Consider the following 18378-nt stretch of genomic DNA (forward strand, 5'->3'; position numbering starts at 1 on the left):
GCTTTTATTTTGAAGCTCAGCATCGTTAAGCTTTTATTTTGAAGCTCAGCATCGTTAAGCTTTTATTTTGAAGCTCAGCATCGTTAAGCTTTTATTTTGAAGCTCAGCATCGTTAAGCTTTTATTTTGAAGCTCAGCATTGTTAAATATTCATTGCCTCACACAGTTTTATTCTCCTTATCTGAGTGTAAACTGGAAGAGGAAACAGATTTTAGTCTTTTCATGACGCAGAGAAAAATATTACATCAGGGATGTTAAACATGAGGCCCGTGGGCCAGAACCAGCCCCTGAGGGGTCCGATCTGGCCCACTTTCCTTTCTGTCTTCCTTTCTGTCTTCCTTCCTTCCTTGCTTCATGTTTCCTTCCTGTCTTCTTTTCCTTCCTCCCTTCCTTCCTTCCTTCCATCTGTCCTTACTTCCTTCATTCCTTGCTTCCTTCTGTCATTCCTTCCTTCCTTCCATGTTTCCTTCCTGTCTTCTTTTCCTTCCTGCTGTCATTCCCTCCTTCCTTCTTCCCTCCTTTCCTTCCTTCTTCCTCCCTTCCTTCCTCTCTCCCTCCTTCTCTCTTTCATTCCTCCCCCTACCTTTGTTCCTTCCTTCCCTCCTACATTCCTCCCTCCCTTCCCTCCTTCCTTCCTTCCTTCTTGCCTTCCATGTTTCCTTCCTTCCTTCTATCCTCTCTTCCTCTGAATCTTTCTCTGTGAGGTTTAAGTCGTATTTAAACTCTTCAAATGTTTGATGCTGAACTGCTGAAAGCTTCATTCATAAAAACATTATTATTATTAAAGTTCATAATAATGTCTCCTCATCGATCCTGGAATATAAAACCTCCTCTTTACACTCAGATCTGGAGGTTTGAGCTGGATTGAAAACTTTTGAACATAAAAAAACTTTTAATGTTTAATTGAAGCATGACGTTCGTTCAGGCAGAGCACTGACATCACACTCCAGCTGATTGGCTGCTATCATCCAATCAGATTCATGCATGATGTCACAACACACACACACACACACACACACACACACACACACACGCACACACACTCACACGCACACACACACACAGAGCTCCTCATGTCGTATTTAACTACTTCTATTAAATGATATATTGTCTCAGTAATTATCCCGATAAATGATATTATTGTCATTTAAAGATCATTTTATATGACTGATATAATTATAATATAATAATATATATTTTAGTGTAATTATTAACTATAAATCTTTTAACCCTTTACATACTGTTCATATTCTGACTCATAATTAGTCTTTACATCCATTCACCCTCCTGTTGTCCTCGAGTCAAGGAAGGAAGGAAGGATGGAAGGGAGGAAGGAAAGGAGGAAGGGAGGATGGAAGGAAAGGTGGGAGGTTGGATGGAAGGGAAGGAGGAAGGAAGGAAAGATGGAGGGGAGGAAGAAAGAAGGTTAAAACTTGTTTGATTAAACTAATAGAGGGAAAAATACATTTACAACCAGGTGAACATTTTATAGAATCTTAGATTTTATTAATAAATACAGATCAGATTTGTACATTTGCATCTATAATATATATAATGTGTTTCAGCTGCACAAAAATATTAAAAAAAAGATGCATTTTATTTCTATTTTTACATCATATACTGATATATAAAAATGGGTCCTATCTGGCTCTGACCAGCATGTAAAGGGTTAAATATTTAAATCTCTAGTCACACACATGAGGAACATGAGGAACATGAGGATCACGAGGAACATGAGGACCACGAGGACCAGCTGGTGACTCGTTAAACACGAGTCTGTAAATTAAAGGACTTTAACAAACGAGCAGGAAGGTTGATTTTTATTGGAGAGTTTTTCTGGCAGCGTATTTTAAACAGAAGCTGCTGGTTCCTTACAGTTTAGTTATTAAACCAGGAAATGATTTCTGCTGAGTCAGCTGCTCGTTAGCGCTCCTCATTAACGAGGAGAGTTAAAGATGCTGATTAACTGATTTATAACAACGAGTTGTGACTTTAATTTACACCAAGAGAAAATATAACATCAGAGGAGTCAAACATGAGGTCTGTGGGCCAGAACTGGTCCGCTGAAGGGTCCGATCTGGGCCGCTTTCCTTCCTTCCTTCCTCCCTTCCTTCCTTTCTTCCATATTCCCTCCTTCCTTCACTCCTTCTTGTCTTCTCTTCCTTCCTTCCTTCCTCTTATTTTCATTCCTTCCTCTCTCCCTGCCTTCCTCCTTTACTTCCAACCTTCCTCCATCCCTCCCTCCCTCCCTCCCTCCCTTCCTTCCTTCCTTCCTTTCCTTCCTTCCTTCCTTCCTTCCTTCCTTCCTTCCTTCCTTTCCTTCCTTCCTTCCTTCCTTCCTTCTCTTTAATAATCTTCTGGCCCACATCAGATCAAATTAGGCTTAAATAAAAATGAGTTTGACTCCTCTGTATTACAGCATGAGGCCTCCTGTTGTGTTTACTGTTACCACACACACACACACACACACACACACACACACACACACACACACACACACACACACACACACACACACACACACACACACACACACACACCTCTTGTCTGCTCAGCTGTGTGTTATTCTGGGTCAGCTCATTCATCCCACAGCATCGTGCATCAGCACTGCAGCATGCAGCACCTGGTGGAGGTGAAGCTAAATCTGTTAGCTTTCAGGCTGGTTCACTCTGACGGGTTATAGGGATGCACCGAGGGTTAGGAGGGGGGGGGGGGGGGTTGAGGGGGGAGAGAGGAGGGGGGGGGGTCACTCTGCTGCACCTGAAATAAACACAGATTAACTCAGTGTTTGAAGCTCTTATGTTCAGGAGTCTGGTGGAAGCTTTAAAAACAGAAACTGGAATAGATGAGATGGTTTTTATTAGATTCTGGTTGAAGTTAAAATATCATGTTACATAAAAATGAACTCATTATTAATCCTGATTATTCTGTTCAATCTGTCAGAGAGAAAATGTTTAACTCATAGCAGGAATATGTATTTTAGGGACACATTCGTTAGACTTTCAGCTAAATGCATAATAATCTGAATAAATGTAAATATGTATTATTGACAAAGTTTTAAATGCATCTGGTCCAAATCTGTAGCAAAATATAGTTATTTTTGTTTCCAGGGCTCAAGAAATATTTAAAAATAAACATGTAATAATGTCCTTTTTATAAGTAATGTTAAAAAATGTTCAGAAGACTTTGTGTATGAGCACCAAAAAAGAACGAGTCCTCCTTTAAACTACAGTTGATCTTTATCGTCACATTTTATTTACATTTTTAGAAGCTGAGAGGAGATTTCTCACACAACTAAAGCAACACACACACACACACACACACATAGAAACCAACTGTGTAACATGATTTACTTAAATACTAATATTAGGAGTTAGACTTGAAGTTAAATCTGCTTTAATCTGAATAAATATAAATATAAATGCATCTAGATCCAAATATGCAGCAAAATACACTTTTTTATCAATATTTAATTTACATTTTTTAAGGTTTCTGGACATATTTCTTTAAAAAAAAACATATAATATCCTTTTTAATAAGTAATAAAATGTATTTAGAAACTTTCTTTTAACTTTAGTCGATATTTTCCACCAAATTTTGCAAAAGTTTATCTTAAATTCTGGGTTAGGGTCACTTTTCTGCAGTTTTTAACCTTTATGAAAGATAATAAATGAGTAAAAAGGAAGATAAAGAAAGAGAATAAATAATAAAAGTGAAATATGAATGGTGGATGTGTATCTCAGAGTGACAGGAAGTGGACTGACAGGAAGTGGAATGACAGAAAGTGGAATGACAGGAAGTAGAATGACAGGAAGTGGAATGACAGGAAGTGGAGTGACAGGAAGTAGAATGACAGGAAGTGGAATGATAGAAAGTGGAGTGACAGGAAGTGGAATGACAGGAAGTGGAATGACAGGAAGTGGAATGACAGGAAGTGGAATGACAGGAAGTGGCAGGTTTCGGTGCATCCCTTCATGTTTAATGCTCATGAATGCTCCACTGCTGCCTCCTGATTGGCTAATAATCACTTGTTGCTAATCGCATGTTCTTCTTTTTTTTCTTTCTTTCTTGCACCTTCACCACTTCCTGCCTGCTCCACCTCTCAACTCATCGCCACACTATTGATTTCCTTGCTCTTTTATATTTTTATTTTATTATTATTTTAATTTCTTGGGAATGGGAATGAACCTTTTTTTTATTGGCGCTGTGGTGTTCCCGCCTCTTGGCTGTTCTCATTGGCCGACGCCGCTGCTGATGTCATACGCATTGACCAATCGCAGCCCACCCGGCGCTTCTTCATCCCGCCCCAATCCCCCGACTTGTGCCAGTCCCCAAACTGCAGCCCCACCCACTCCGCCGAGGTCCGCCTTAACGGGGTGGGGGCGCCTCCTCCTCCTCGCACCCCCAACTCCTACCAGCCAAAGATGGGCTCGCCCCTCATGCACCCCCGCACGCAGACCCTCCCCGCCAAACCCAAAATGTCCGAAAAGCCCCTCCAAACCACCCGATCCAACCCGCTCCCCAACACCGCCCGGCCCCCTCCCGCCCCCAAATCCGAGCCCTCCACCCCCTGCCAACCTCTCGCCCCTTGCATCCCCAATAGCCCCCGCGTGAGGCGCCACCCCCCCCTCACCGTCCCCCCCAAATTGTCCATCCCTCTGTCCCCCGTGCCTCCGATGTCCCCCCTTCGTCGTCACCACCTCCACCCTGACCACAACGGCAAATCTGTCCCCATCACGCAGGTGACCCCCCACCCCTCCCCCCGAGGGAGCCCCCTCCCCACCCCTAAAGGCACCCCCGTGCACACGCCCAAGGACAGCCCGGCGGGGACCCCCAGCCCCACGCCGCCCCCCAGCCCCTCCATCGGGGGGATGCCCTGGAGGACGAGACTCAACTCCATCAAGAACAGCTTCCTGGGCTCGCCGCGCTTCCACCGCAGGAAAATGCAAGGTGAGGAGGGGGAGGGGGGGGAGAGGGGAGGAGAAGGGGGGGGGGGGGTTATTATCACCATGGTTATTATTTTATAATTATAACAATCAGATTTTTTAACCCTCCTGTCGCCCTCTCTTGACTGTTCCTTCTTTCCTTCCTTCTATACTTATTTCCTCACTTCCTTCCATCCTTCCTCCCTCCCTCCTCTCTCCTTTCCTTCCTCCCTCCCTTCTTTCCTTCCTTCCTCCCTCCTTTCCTTCCTCCCTCCCTCCCTCCCTTCCTTCCTTCCTCCCTCCTCCCTCCCTCCTTCCTCCCTCCTTTTTTTCCTCCCTCCCTCCTTACTCCTTTCCTTCCTTCCTCCCTCCCTCCTTACTCTTTTCCTCCCTCCCTCCTTCCTCCTTTCCTTCCTCCCTCCCTCCGTTCCCTCATCCCTCCCTCCTTACTCCTTTCCTTCCTTCCTCCCTCCCTCCTTACTCCTTTCCTTCCTTCCTTACTCCTTTCCTTCCTTCCTGTCTTCCTTCCTCCCTCCCTCCTTACTCCTTTCCTCCCTTCCTTCCTTCTTCCTCCCTCTTTTCCTTCCTCCCTCTTTTCCTTCCTCCCTCTTTTCCTCCCTCCCTACTTACTCCTCTCCTTCCTTCATCCCTTCCTTCCTTCCTTGACCTGAGAACAACAGGAGGGTTAATAAAGAGGCAGATTTTGAGCAGAGTGAATCTGGAGGTTTAGGTTTAGGTGGGTCTAACTCTGTGACCTTTGACCTCTTTGTGTTCCACAGTTCCCACGCAGGAGGACATGTCCAGTCTGACTCCAGACTCGTCTCCAGAGTGAGTAACAAATGTTCTGATGAGAACCGAAGAGTTTGTTTATGGAAACTTTATTTTATGAGTTCCTTTATTTGATTTTATTTTACCCACATGTGATCCAGAGCCCAGATGTATAAATATAAACTGTTTAAAGTGTGGTTAAGAGTTTTTATGGTTGTTTTATATTAAAGTAATGGATAGAAGTCAGTTTACCAGTATAATAATCACATTATAATAAGAATATTTGGGGTTTCACATACTAGTCTGTGTAAAATCAGTTAAAATAAATAAAAATAAATAAATCTTTAGGAAGGATTATGTTAGAGGTGTTAATTAAGAAAGAACCGATGGAAGGAAGGAAGGAAGGAAGGAAGGGTGGACGGGAGGAAGGGAAAGAAGGACGGAGGAAAGAAGGAAGGGAGGAAAGAAGGAAAGGAAGAGAAGACAGGAAGGAAGGAAGGTAGGAGGGAGGGAAGGAGAAAGGATAGGAGAAAGGAAGGAAAGAAGGAAGGAAGGGTGGACCGGAGGAGGAAGGAAGGGAAGGAAGGACGGAGGAAAGAAGGAAGGAAAGAAGGACAGAAGGAAGGGAGGAGGGAGAGAAGGAGAAAGGAAAAGAGGAAGGAAGGAAGGAAGGGAAGGATGGGAGGAAGAGAAGACAAGAAAGAAAGAAAGAAAGAACAGATGGAAGGAAGAGAAGTGGGCCTGATTGGACTCCTCGGAGGGCCGATTCTAGCCCACGAGCCTCATGTTTGACCTCCCTGATCTAGACGGAGCTTTGATGCTGTCGTATGTCTGATAACAAGAACATGAGAGAGATTCATCACCTCTGAGTTATTAAAGCTTTTAATAGTTTAATCTTCTGTTCTCTCTCTCTCTCTCTCTCTCCCCCTCTCTATCTCTCTCTCTCTCTCCCCCTCGCTCTCTCTTTCTCTCTCCCTCTCGCTCTCTCTCTCTCTGTCTCTCTCCCTCTCTCTCTCTCTGCAGACTGGCTAAGAAGTCGTGGTTCGGTAACTTCATCAACCTGGAGAAAGAAGAGCAGATCTTCATCGTGATCAGAGACAAACCTCTGAGCTCTATAAAGGCCGACATCGTCCACGCCTTCCTCTCCGTGAGTCTCCTGGTTTTCACCACATCACCACATCACCACTTCCTGTTCCTGTTTCTGTTTCTCTGTCCACTCTGACGTCATTTGAAGTATGTAGTGTGTTTCAACTGTAGTATGCATCAAGAGCTGACTACTCACACTCAAATTACCCAAGATGCAATGCAACTTCTGAAAAAAAACAGTGGTTTCAAGTTAGCTACAGCCAGAGTATGTTCACTTCCTGTTTTCAAAATAAAAGCACCAATTATATCTTTAAGGTTTTCTTAATAATAAAAGACAAGGGCTACTTTACTTTCTTCCTAAAAAGGTTAGAAATGTGGATAAAGTGGTTTATTTACAGAGTTAGAGCCAAAATGAAATCAGCTTCAGCCTGATGATTTCAGCTCGGGTAGGAACCAAATGCATTGTGGGTAATCGTGTAGTTTACTACAGTGTAAACGGTCTGCTTACTAGCTGGTCCTTTAGTGTGTAGTATAGTAGTATGTAGGGAGTAGTATAGAAGTATGTAGTATAGAAGTATGTAGTATGTAGTATAGAAGTATAGAAGTATGTACTATGTAGTATGTAGTAGTATGAAGTATGTAGTATAGAAGTATGTAGTATGTCTCTTCTCTGTCCTCAGTAAAGTTTACCAAAATAAAAGCAGTGGAGAACTTTAAAGGTTATTTATCAGATTCAGTGTAAGATAAAAGAAAGTAAGGTGTGAGGAGCAGCAGGAGTCTGAACTAGAGAATAAACTAAAGTATTTCTGTGTCTGAAAAGCTTCGACGCAGCAGCCTGGAAACCTGACGGAGCGTTTTCAGCTTCACTTTTATTCTGAATCTGCATCTTTTTCCTTCATCTGGCTGCAAACAGCTCAGCAGGAAGACGCTCGCTCCGTCAGAGACTAAACTACACACATCGCTCTCATTCCTCCTTAAACATGTTTCTACTCTCACTGAGGAAGGGAGGAAAGGAAAGGAAAGAACTACTCTCACTGAGGAAGGAAGGAAAGGAAAGGAAAGAACTACTCTCACTGATGAAGGGAGGAAAGGAAAGGAAAGAACTACTCTCACTGAGGAAGGGAGGAAAGGAAAGAACTACTCTCACTCAGGAAGGGAGGAAAGGAAAGGAAAGAACTACTCTCACTGAGGAAGGGAGGAAAGGAAAGGAAAGAACTACTCTCACTGATGAAGGGAGGAAAGGAAAGGAAAGAACTACTCTCACTGAGGAAGGGAGGAAAGGAAAGAACTACTCTCACTGAGGAAGGGAGGAAAGGAAAGAACTACTCTCACTCAGGAAGGGAGGAAAGGAAAGGAAAGAACTACTCTCACTGAGGAAGGGAGGAAAGGAAAGGAAAGAACTACTCTCACTGATGAAGGGAGGAAAGGAAAGAACTACTCTCACTGAGGAATGGAGGAAAGGAAAGGAAAGAACTACTCTCATTGAGGAAGGGAGGAAAGGAAAGGAAAGAACTACTCTCACTGAGGAAGGGAGGAAAGGAAAGAACTACTCTCACTGAGGAAGGGACGAAAGGAAAGGAAAGAACTACTCTCACTGAGGAAGGGAGGAAAGGAAAGGAAAGGAAAGAACTACTCTCACTGAGGAAGGGAGGAAAGGAAAGAACTACTCTCACTGAGGAAGGGAGGAAAGGAAAGGAAAGAACTACTCTCACTGAGGAAGGGAGGAAAGGAAAGAACTACTCTCACTGAGGAAGGGAGGAAAGGAAAGGAAAGAACTACTCTCACTGAGGAAGGGAGGAAAGGAAAGAACTACTCTCACTGAGGAAGGGAGGAAAGGAAAGGAAAGAACTACTCTCACTGATGAGAAACGACGAGGACTAAATATTACAAATGTAGTTTTTACTAGCTCAGGTTTTCCTCTTTCCTGTAAGCGAGTTTGTTAACCCTCCTGTTGTCCTCGAGTCAAGGAAGGGAGGGAGGAAGGAAAGGAAAGAAGGAAGGAAAGAGAGAAGGAGGGAGGGAGGGAGGGAGGGAGGAAGGAAGGAAAGGAGGGAGGAAGGAAGGAGGGATGAATAAGGAAGGAAAGGAGGGAGGAAGGAAGGAAGGAAGGAAGGAAGGAGGGAAGGAAGAAGGGAGGAAAGGAAAGAAGGAAGGAAGGAAGGTAGGAAAGAAGCACAGAAAGAGAGAAGGAGGGACGGAGGGAGGGAGGGAGGAGGGAGGGAGAGAGGAAGGAATAAGGAAGGAAGGGAGAGAGAGAGGGAGGAAGGAAGGAAGGAAGAAGGAAAGAAAGGAGGGAAGAAGGGAGGAAAGGAAAGAAGGAAGGAAAGAAGGACAGAGGAAAGAAAGAGAGAAGGAGTGACATCACAACAGTCCAGTTGTTTCATGTCAGCATCATCATCTCGTTGTCAACGGCAACCCCGACGCTGACGCTGCAAAACACAGTGGCATGTTTAAATGTAACAGATCCGACACTCGCTCTCCTCTTCCTCTTCCTCTTCCTCTTCCTCTCAGAGCGGCTCCATCTCTCACTGACGCAGGAAGTTGTTAATCTGTGTTTCTGCTGACTCAGCCTGTTCACTGACACTTCCTCTTCCTCCTTCTTCTTCGTCCTCCTTTTCTCCTCTTCCTCCTCTTCTTCTTTCCTCTCCTCCTCCACCTCTACCTTCTCCTCCTCCACCTCCTCCTTTTCTTTCTCCTCCTCCTCTTCTTCCTCCTCTTTTTCCTCCTTTTCCTCGTTCCTCCTCCTCTTTTTCCTCTTCCTCCTCCACCTCCTCCTTTCCCTCCTCTTCTTTCTCCTCTCCCTCTTCTTCTTCCTCCTCCCCTCCCTCCTCCTCCCCTTCCTCCACCTCTCCTTCCTCTCCCTACTCCCACTTCCTCCTCCTTCTCTCATTCTCCTCCACCTCTTCTTTCTCCTCCTCCTCCTCTTCTTCCTCCTCCTCTACCTCTTCTTCTTCCTCCTGCTCCTCTTCCTCCTCCTCCTCTCCCTCCTCCTCTTCCTCCTCCTCCTTCACCTCTTCTTCCTCCTCCTCTTCCTCCTCCTTCACCTCTCCTTCCTCCTCATCCTTTTCCAACTCCTCTCTCTCCTCCTTTTTCTCCTCTTCCTTTACCTCCACTTCTTTCTCCTCCTTCTCTTCCTACTCCTCCTCTTGTCCCTCCTCCTCCCCCTCCTCCACCTCTTCCTCCTCCTCTCTCAGATCCCCAGTCTGAGCCACAGCGTCATCTCTCAGACCAGTTTCCGGGCGGAGTACAAGTCGACGGCCGGTCCGACGGTTTTCCAGAAGCCGGTGAAGTTCCAGGTTGACATCACTTACACGGAGAGCAGCGGAGCCACCAAGGAGAACGGCATCTACTCCGTCACCTTCACCCTGCTGTCAGGTACACACACACACACACACACACGCACACACACACACACACACACGCTCACGCACACACACACACACACACACACACACACACACACACACGGCAGGAAGTACTCAAGTCTGTGTCAGTTTGGTGAAACAAAGATTTTTAGATGTTAATTGATTAATTGGTTTAATGATCGAGAAGTTCCTTCTTTCCTTCCTTCCCTCCCTTCCTCTTTTCCTTCTTCTTCCTCCCTTCCATCCTTCCTTCCTCTCTTCCTTCTTTCCTCTGTCCTTCTTTCTCTCCTTCCTCCCTTGGAGGAAGAAGGAAGAAAGGGAGGAAGGAAAGATGGAAGGAAGGAGGGAAGAAAGGAAGGAAGAAAGGAAGGAAGAAAGGAGGGAAGAAAGGAAGGAAGGAAAGATGGAAGGAAGGAGGGAAGAAAAGAGGGAAGAAAGGAAGGAAGGACGGACAGAATGAAGGAAGGAAGAAAAGGATGAAGGACAGATAGAAGGAAGGACAGAATGAAGGAAGGATGACAGGAAGGAAAGATGGATGGAAAGAAGGAAGGAAAGTGGTCCGGATCGGACTCCTCAGCTGTCCTGTTCTGGCCCCCGTGCCTCATGTTTGACCCCCCTGAGTTACATAAAGTGTTCTCGTGTTGCGTTCAGGTCCCAGCCGGCGTTTCAAGCGTGTGGTTGAAACCATCCAGGCTCAGCTGCTCAGCTCCGACCAGCCCGGCTCCCAGCCCCAAATCTCTGGTAAGTCCACCCCCCTCGCCACCCCCCCCCTCCCCCCTCCCCCCCTCCTCTTCCTCACAGCCCCCTCCCCTTCCTCCTCTTCCTCCGGCATCCTGGCACTCTTCACAGCCTCACAGCGCGGCTCCTTCCTCGGCTCGGACCCGCTCAGCTCGGCTCGGCTCGGCTCGGCACACTGCTTCTCCACGTGCATGACCCTGCCACATAACCATGGCAACACACTTACACACACACCTACACACACACTTTCACACACACACACTCTCTCTCTACATGTGAGGATCAGCTGTTTTCTTTGTGCATGCAGGTCAGGATATTATAATATTATAAAGAGTTCAGGAAGCAATCCCATAAATCTATGAAATCTTCTTGTTGGGCTGCCTAAAGACAGATGGATGGATTTATTTATTTTTTCTTTTATTTTGAAAATATGGAAGAAAAGAAAGAGTGACTCTGTGTTTCTCCGCTCGTCCCTGTTAGTGTTTTTTTTTTGTTTGTTAGTGTTTGGACATCGTAGTGTTGCTGTCAGTGTATCTGTGGTTATTCACTTGATAATGGTCCCCTCTGCTGGTGAAGGAGAGTAACTACAACATGCATGGAGGCACACACACACACACACACACACACACACACACACACACGCTGCCTTCAGGGTCCAGGTGTGTTACTGAGAGAGAAGCTGCTGTGTTAATACTGATAGTTTGGATTATTTGATTCAGATTATTAGTGATGTTATAAAATAAACTTTAACTGAGATTAAATGTCAGGTTGGAGGGTAAAATTTTAAATCTTACTTTACTGAGTCACAAAAAAGTCATATCTGTTCAAAAAAAAACGTTTTCAGGTCAAATTATCTGACTTTTATTACTGTGTTTCAATAATATGCAAAACTAACTTATTTTCACATTTTAAGCCTCAAAGCATCATGAAATGAATTCTAACCATCCACAAGTTAAGAAAACTATTTATATATATTCCAGATGGTTTATTCAATCAATCAATCGATCCATTTTTATTTATATCTCCAAATTATAACTAATTGACTCTCAAACCTTCACCAGGTCGTCTTTATGGTCTCAGAGGTTTTCAGTGTTCTTTAAATCATAAAAAAGATTTTAATCTGTAAATCTGCTTAGAGATCTTAGAAAAAAAGACTTAAGAACTTCAGAAGTGACCTGAGAATCATCAGATTACAAGTTTTCTTCAGTATCACAGTGATCAGTGATAGTTGTCTATATAATCAGTAGCTCCACTGCAAACAGGATCCGTTAACAGCTGATTCAGCAGATTTTTAATGGAGATCATTTCCCAAAATGTCAAAAAGAAAAAATGGAGCTCACAGCCGTTTTATACTTCCTTTATAACCCTGAAAGCATCGGCTCCAAAACTGAGAACATGTTTATCCCCAAATGTAAGTAAGACAATGAAGAAGAAGAATAGAAGTGAAAAAATCCATTATAGTAACTTTTTTCTATATTTTCTTTGTGTTGAAAACTAAATTTCATATTTACCATCCAAACATTTATCTGAATGGAGACTAGTGAAAACTATAAACTATTAAACTATAAAACTGCTCATTTCCACATCAATAATATAAACATAATAGAATATAAAATGACAATACAAGGACAATGCAGTACAGTTATATAGAAGGTCAGAGCAGCTTTAATTAAAACACATACAGCTGATGTATTTATTATGCACATAACTTCTCTTTCTTTCTTTTACTTTTTATGTCACCAAGAAACAAACCAGATAAAACTTAATTATAAAGCTGAGTCAAAACAGTTGAGTTCAGTTTAAATGAATCAGTGTTAAAATCTTTACTTTTTCTGTTCTTCAGTTTCTTGTCGTTGATCAGCTGACACTTTAAATGTTTCTGTAATTAAAAGATTTACACACAAAAAAAATCCAAACTATCATTTAAAACACAAAGAGACCAGTAAGAACCAGTCTGACCAGTCTGACCAGTCACTTACCACAGATGGGAACTGTTATCAGGCACTGTATGCACAACCTCAGTCACTTCCTCTTCCTCTTCCTCCTCCTCCTCTTCCTCCATGTAGATGTGCAATAACCCACATCTCTCTCTCTCTCTCTGTCTCTCTCTTCCTCTCTCTGTCTCTCTCACTCCCTCTCTGTCTCTCTCTCTCCCTCCCTCTCTCTCATTCTCTTTCTCTCTCTCTCTCTCTGACTCTCTCTCTCTCTCTTTCTCTCTATCTCTCTGTCTCTCTCTCTCCCTCCCTCTCTCTCATTCTCTTTCTCTCTCTCTCTCCCTCCCTCTCTGACTCTCTCTCATTCTCTTTCTCTCTCTCTCCCTCCCTCTCTCCCTCTCTCTCTCTTTCTCTTTCTCTCTCTCTCCCTCTCTCCCTCCCTCTCTCTCCCTCTCTCTCCTTCTCTCTCTTTCTCTCTCTCTCCCTCTCTCTCTCTCGCTCCTCCTCTGGCTTGCCTCCTCACGCCTCCCTGCTTCTCCTCATCCACAGCTTCACTTCTTTAACGCCACATCATGGATGATCTGAGTCGCTCGCATGCTCAACCCAAAAACCCTCTGCACACACACACACACACGCGCCAAACTGTGTGTGTGTGTGTGTGTGTGTGTGTGTGTGTGCCTCCGGGCGGCGTTAACACACATCTTGAGTGTGTTTGCCTCACACTCAGACTGATGTACTGCCTGCATGTAAACTGACTGAAGAGCAAACAGAACACGCTACATGTGATGATGTGTTTGCTGATGATCAACCAGAAAATCTGCATGTGATAAAAAAACAAGTTCTACAAACATAATGATACTGAAGCCTCCTCTGTGTGTGAGTGTGTGTGTGTGTGTGTGTGAGTGTGTGTGTGTGGTTGAGATATCGTGTGTCAGACTGATTTTAAAGAGGTAAAATCCACCAGAGTGAATGTTCAGCCTGTTTCTCAGAGTAACCTCAACTGATTTTAACTCAAAAACGTAATAAATAAAATGATTAAGTTGCTAAAATCTTGACTTTAATCCAACATGATTGATCTGCACCGATGCAATTGGCCGATACTGATACTAGGAGCTGGTTGCAACCAGGCGGGGAGTTCTGGTCCTCTGAAATGAAGCCAACCCAGAAGTAACTTAGAGCTGCATTCTACCAAAGGGCCACCAGGGGGCGACCGTCTCTATACAAGTCAATGGAGAATTCACCAACTTCTCACTTGATTTCTAACCTCAGTAAACGTTTTCAAAATGTGTTTATGGTCTCAATCGCTAGTTTAAAGCCTTCTTCAATGCAGTATGATGTTCATTTGGGACATTTTGGCCTCCCTGATTTTATATGTGACGATAAAGCAGGGTATGCATTAGGGGCGTGGCTACGTCCTGATTGACAGGTTGATTGACCAATGTCCTCGAGATCCAGCCCTTGTAACCATAGCAACCTCACCGCTCCGCCCATGGCCCCGCCTCATGCCCATATTAGTAGAATCCGCGTTTTTATTTTTCCCAGCATGCACCTGGAGTGAGAAGTTGGTGAATTCTCCATTGACTTGTATAGAGACGGTCGCCCCCTGGTGGCCTTTTGATAGAATGCAGCTCTAAGTTACTTCCACGTTGGCCTCATTTCTGAGGACCAGAGTTCCCTGCCTGATGTGAAGTGTGGCAATACTGAGGTCAAAGGTCATGTCCATGTATCATATGATAAGTCCATATATAGACATGATGATGCTGATAATCACGTTAATGTACGATAAGACGATACATACTACAATTAGCTATAAATGGATGAAGACGAGCCTTTAAAATCAAACAAACAGGAAAGAGGAAGTAATTAATTCTTCTTATTTATACAGATAGATTAAAATAATGTAAAATTGATCACGCAACATAGTTAATTAATGTCATGAATACTCCTTTGATTGGTATTTATAGACTGCACTAAAAAATGTGTTACTTACTTACTTATTACTTATAATAAAAAGTACATATACTGCTGAGTTGGTAGAGTTCTATGGGAGTTTTTTGTATTCCTTCAAATTAAAAGCAGCTGAACTTTGTTAATTTAAAAAAGGTTTAAACTAGAAAAAGTGAATAAACTCCAGTAAACTTTGCAGCTTCTCGTCTTTAAAACAGAAAATACTGAGAGGAACAAAAGTTGTAGGAAACTCCTCAAACTACAACTCAACACATTAAAACCTTTTATTTTGAAAGAGTAAACTGTGTTAAACGAGCTGAACATTCATTGTGTCTGGAGTGCGATGATGATGCTGCTGCTGCTGCTGATGTTTGCCGTCAGCTGACTGGCGGTGAGTGTGTGGAGGCCTCGGGGAGCCGGCCGGTGTTTCTCACACTGTCCTCTGCTCTCAGATGGCTCTCAGCGCTCTGCTTCTTTACCGAGTAAATCCTCCAAGCGTGGTAAGACCTAGAGAGACCGGAAGCTCTTTAAGCTCTGGCTTTTAACACACACTGGCAGCGTGGTGGAGGCCTGTCACCTACACACCCTGTTTGCACTAACACGAGTGTGTGTGTGTGTGTGTGTGTGCGTGTGTGTGTGTTAACTGGTAACCACGTATGTTAATCTTAACAAGTCATTTACAGCAGACAGAAACTCAGATATTCATTTATAAAGAAAACAGATGAGAAAACTCTTGGCTCCAACTTACGGAAGCGTATTGCATTCACTTGAATTAAAAAAATTATAATTTTGATTAAAAACATTTTTTAGTTTTTTGTTGATCGGTTTTTTGCGGTAATTTCTGTTTTTCTGCGTAATTTTTTTTAGTCTGTTTTTCTACGCAAGTTTTTTTTGGATTGGTTTTTGATTTGTTTTGGATCGGTTTTCGAAGGTAATTTTTTTTTCAGCGTAATTTTTTTCTGTTTTTCGGAGTAATTTTTTTTTGATCGTTTTGTGCGGATAATTTTTTTTTGCGTAGTTTTTTTTCAGTTTTTCGAGGTAATTATTTCTGTTTTTCTGAGTAATTTATTTTTATGGTTGGTTTTTCGGGGTAATTTTTTTTTTGTTTTATTTTCTGAGTAATTTTTTCTTTTCTGTTTTTCGGGCTAATATTTTTTCTGAGTTTAGAGGCATTCAAAACATTGGACACTTTCACACTTTAATGAGAGTTTACCATGAAAAACAGAAAAATAATTACCCCAAAAAACAGGAAAAAAGATTACTCAGAAAAACAGAAATAATTACCTCAAAAAACAGACCAAAAAATAAATTACTCAGAAAAACAGATTTTTTTTTTATAACTTTCAGAGTAAATGACTTGATAATTTAAACATATTTAATCGTGTGAATGTGTTAACGTGTGTGTGTGTGTGTGCGGCTCAACTGACCTTTAGTAACCCTCTGCATGGTTAACGCCTGCTTCCTCATAAACTTTCCATATTTAAAACTCACTGAAAAATAATAAAAAATAAATATCAGACACCAGAATGGCACAACGTCACTTGTGTTTGTCGGAGAGAAAACGATGGTAAGTTATCACAAGCTTTCACTCTGACATTTGTTTCTATTCATCAGCAAAAAAAAAAAAAAAAAAAAAAACCCACAAAGCCAATAAAAGATGTTTCCAAGTGTTTGAAGACTAACCTTTTGGGGATGATAAGTGATTGTGGATTAATGTGTGTACTGTGTTGTTGTATTGGTGCATGTTTATTTTATTCACTCATGACTGTTTTAAAGCATTTACCAAAAAAAAAAACCTTTGTCTTAAGAAATGGATGTTGATGTGACGGAGAGTTTACGGGAGCTTTGGAAGACGGTCGTACAGAGAAAAACTGTCCTGTAAAACTAAAAGTGAGAAAAAGCAAAAGCTAATTTAAGGTTTCGATATTCTGACCTGGACAAATCAAATATATTTCTTTCCTCTTAGTAAAAAAGATTGACACTGACAACACTTACTCAGATTCTAGATTTAAACTTTAAGACAGACTTTAAAATGTTAATCTATTCTTTTATTGACCAAACATAGTCAAGACCTTTTATTAACAATTTGTTTTTAAACCCTGAAAACTTGTAAGTCAGTTTCCCAAATTAGCATGTTTTGTTTGTCAGATCAGCGTATAATTAACATTTGGGAATTGTTGCCGTTTCAAGGTTTTTTTAGTTTTGATGAATAAACATGAAGCATGTTCGGATATCGACGGTAATGGTGCAGCTTCCTCTAAGCTTAATGTAAACAAAAAAATGTGTTTTCTTTACAATTGCCCCCAATAGAGTTGGGCGATATGGACAAAATCAAATATCATGATATTTTAGACCAAATATCTCTATCGCAAGAATATTGTAGAGATTTCGAGGTTTTCACTAAAATATTTACACTATAACATTTTTGATTAAATATCATCAGTAACGTGGATATAATGACAAAGCTAGAACAGTCTGGTAAGTTCAGAAAATTATATATATATATATTATATGGTAATTATATATACCAGGAAAAAGACAACTCTGATGACATATCGCGATATTACGATATATATCCAAAATCTAAGACGATATCTAGTCTCATATCACTTGACAACCTTCCTTTGTTCGGTGGTTCGTCACGACTTAAAATATAGATAATGTGCTCATTTAATAACCCTTAAAAGTAGACCCTGGTTAAATCCTTATGTTCTTTATTCCAGTTAATCTTTGATATTAAGAAGTTGAACTGTCTTCCAACGTTCAGGTTAGCTCTCCACAGCGGGTGAAACTGAGACTCTGAAGCCGACATTGATCAAAATATAAAATCACGAACATTTTGACTTCTTTCCAAACCTTTTGGGACGTTTCGTTAGCTCCCCTGTATTAGCTCCTTTTGGTGCTACCTCTGCTTTGGCTTTAATAACCTTTACACCTCCCTGTCGCTTCCTTCCCCCCTCCGGCTAAAGAGTCTCCTTTTCTCTAGCTCCAGTCCTCCTCTCATCCCTCCATCACCACCTCCTCTCCTCGCGTTAACCCCATTGCTCATCTGTTGTTTGTTCTCTCTCTCTCTCTCTCTCTCTCTTTGTTTTTTCTTTTCTTCCCGTCTGTGTAGGCAGCCCGTTGAGTAACTTCTTTGACGTAATTAAACAGCTTTTTTCAGACGAGAAGAACATCCAAGCGTCCCACTCCCCTGGCGCCCCTGCCACGCCTAGCTCCCCTGCCAAGCATGCCCCCAGCAGCAAGCCCAACCAGCCCCCGCCCAATGACTCTAAATGCCCCCCCGGCAAAGACAAAACAAAGACGGCCGCCAGCAACAGGACACAGGAACAACCTTAAGGAAGCGGTAGCTGTGCATGACTAGACGAAAAAAGCAGTTATCAGGTCATTAAAACAAAGAACGACAGAGGAGAGCTGCTAACTTTGCCCTTTAGCTAGGACTGAAAACAACAACTACATAAACAATAAAAAAAAAAGAAGGAAATCTACTTTTTGCCTATAAATTTTGTACTGTATAATGGGAATGGCTATCTCAGTTTAAAAGTTAAAAATCAGTATTTTACAATAAGTAGCAAATGTAGCTTTGCCCCCTCCTCCCCTCCCCCCTCTATATTGT

General features: G+C 42.5%; 1 protein-coding gene across 1 annotated transcript in view; it reads left to right on the forward strand.

Annotated features, from left to right (window-relative positions):
- Window positions 1–18101, forward strand: part of LOC128368638 (serine/threonine-protein kinase BRSK2-like) — a 44901-nt gene extending 26800 nt beyond the window's left edge. Inside the window, exons 5-10 of the mRNA XM_053329531.1 lie at window positions 4742–4949; window positions 5704–5752; window positions 6716–6839; window positions 9973–10153; window positions 10795–10884; window positions 17926–18101. Coding sequence (XP_053185506.1) covers window positions 4742–4949; window positions 5704–5752; window positions 6716–6839; window positions 9973–10153; window positions 10795–10884; window positions 17926–18101 — 828 coding nt within the window. The remainder of the gene's footprint in view (window positions 1–4741; window positions 4950–5703; window positions 5753–6715; window positions 6840–9972; window positions 10154–10794; window positions 10885–17925) is intronic.
- Window positions 18102–18378: the final 277 nt, after the last annotated feature.

Source organism: Scomber japonicus, chromosome 1 (assembly GCF_027409825.1).
Source record: "Scomber japonicus isolate fScoJap1 chromosome 1, fScoJap1.pri, whole genome shotgun sequence".
Taxonomy (NCBI): domain Eukaryota; kingdom Metazoa; phylum Chordata; class Actinopteri; order Scombriformes; family Scombridae; genus Scomber; species Scomber japonicus.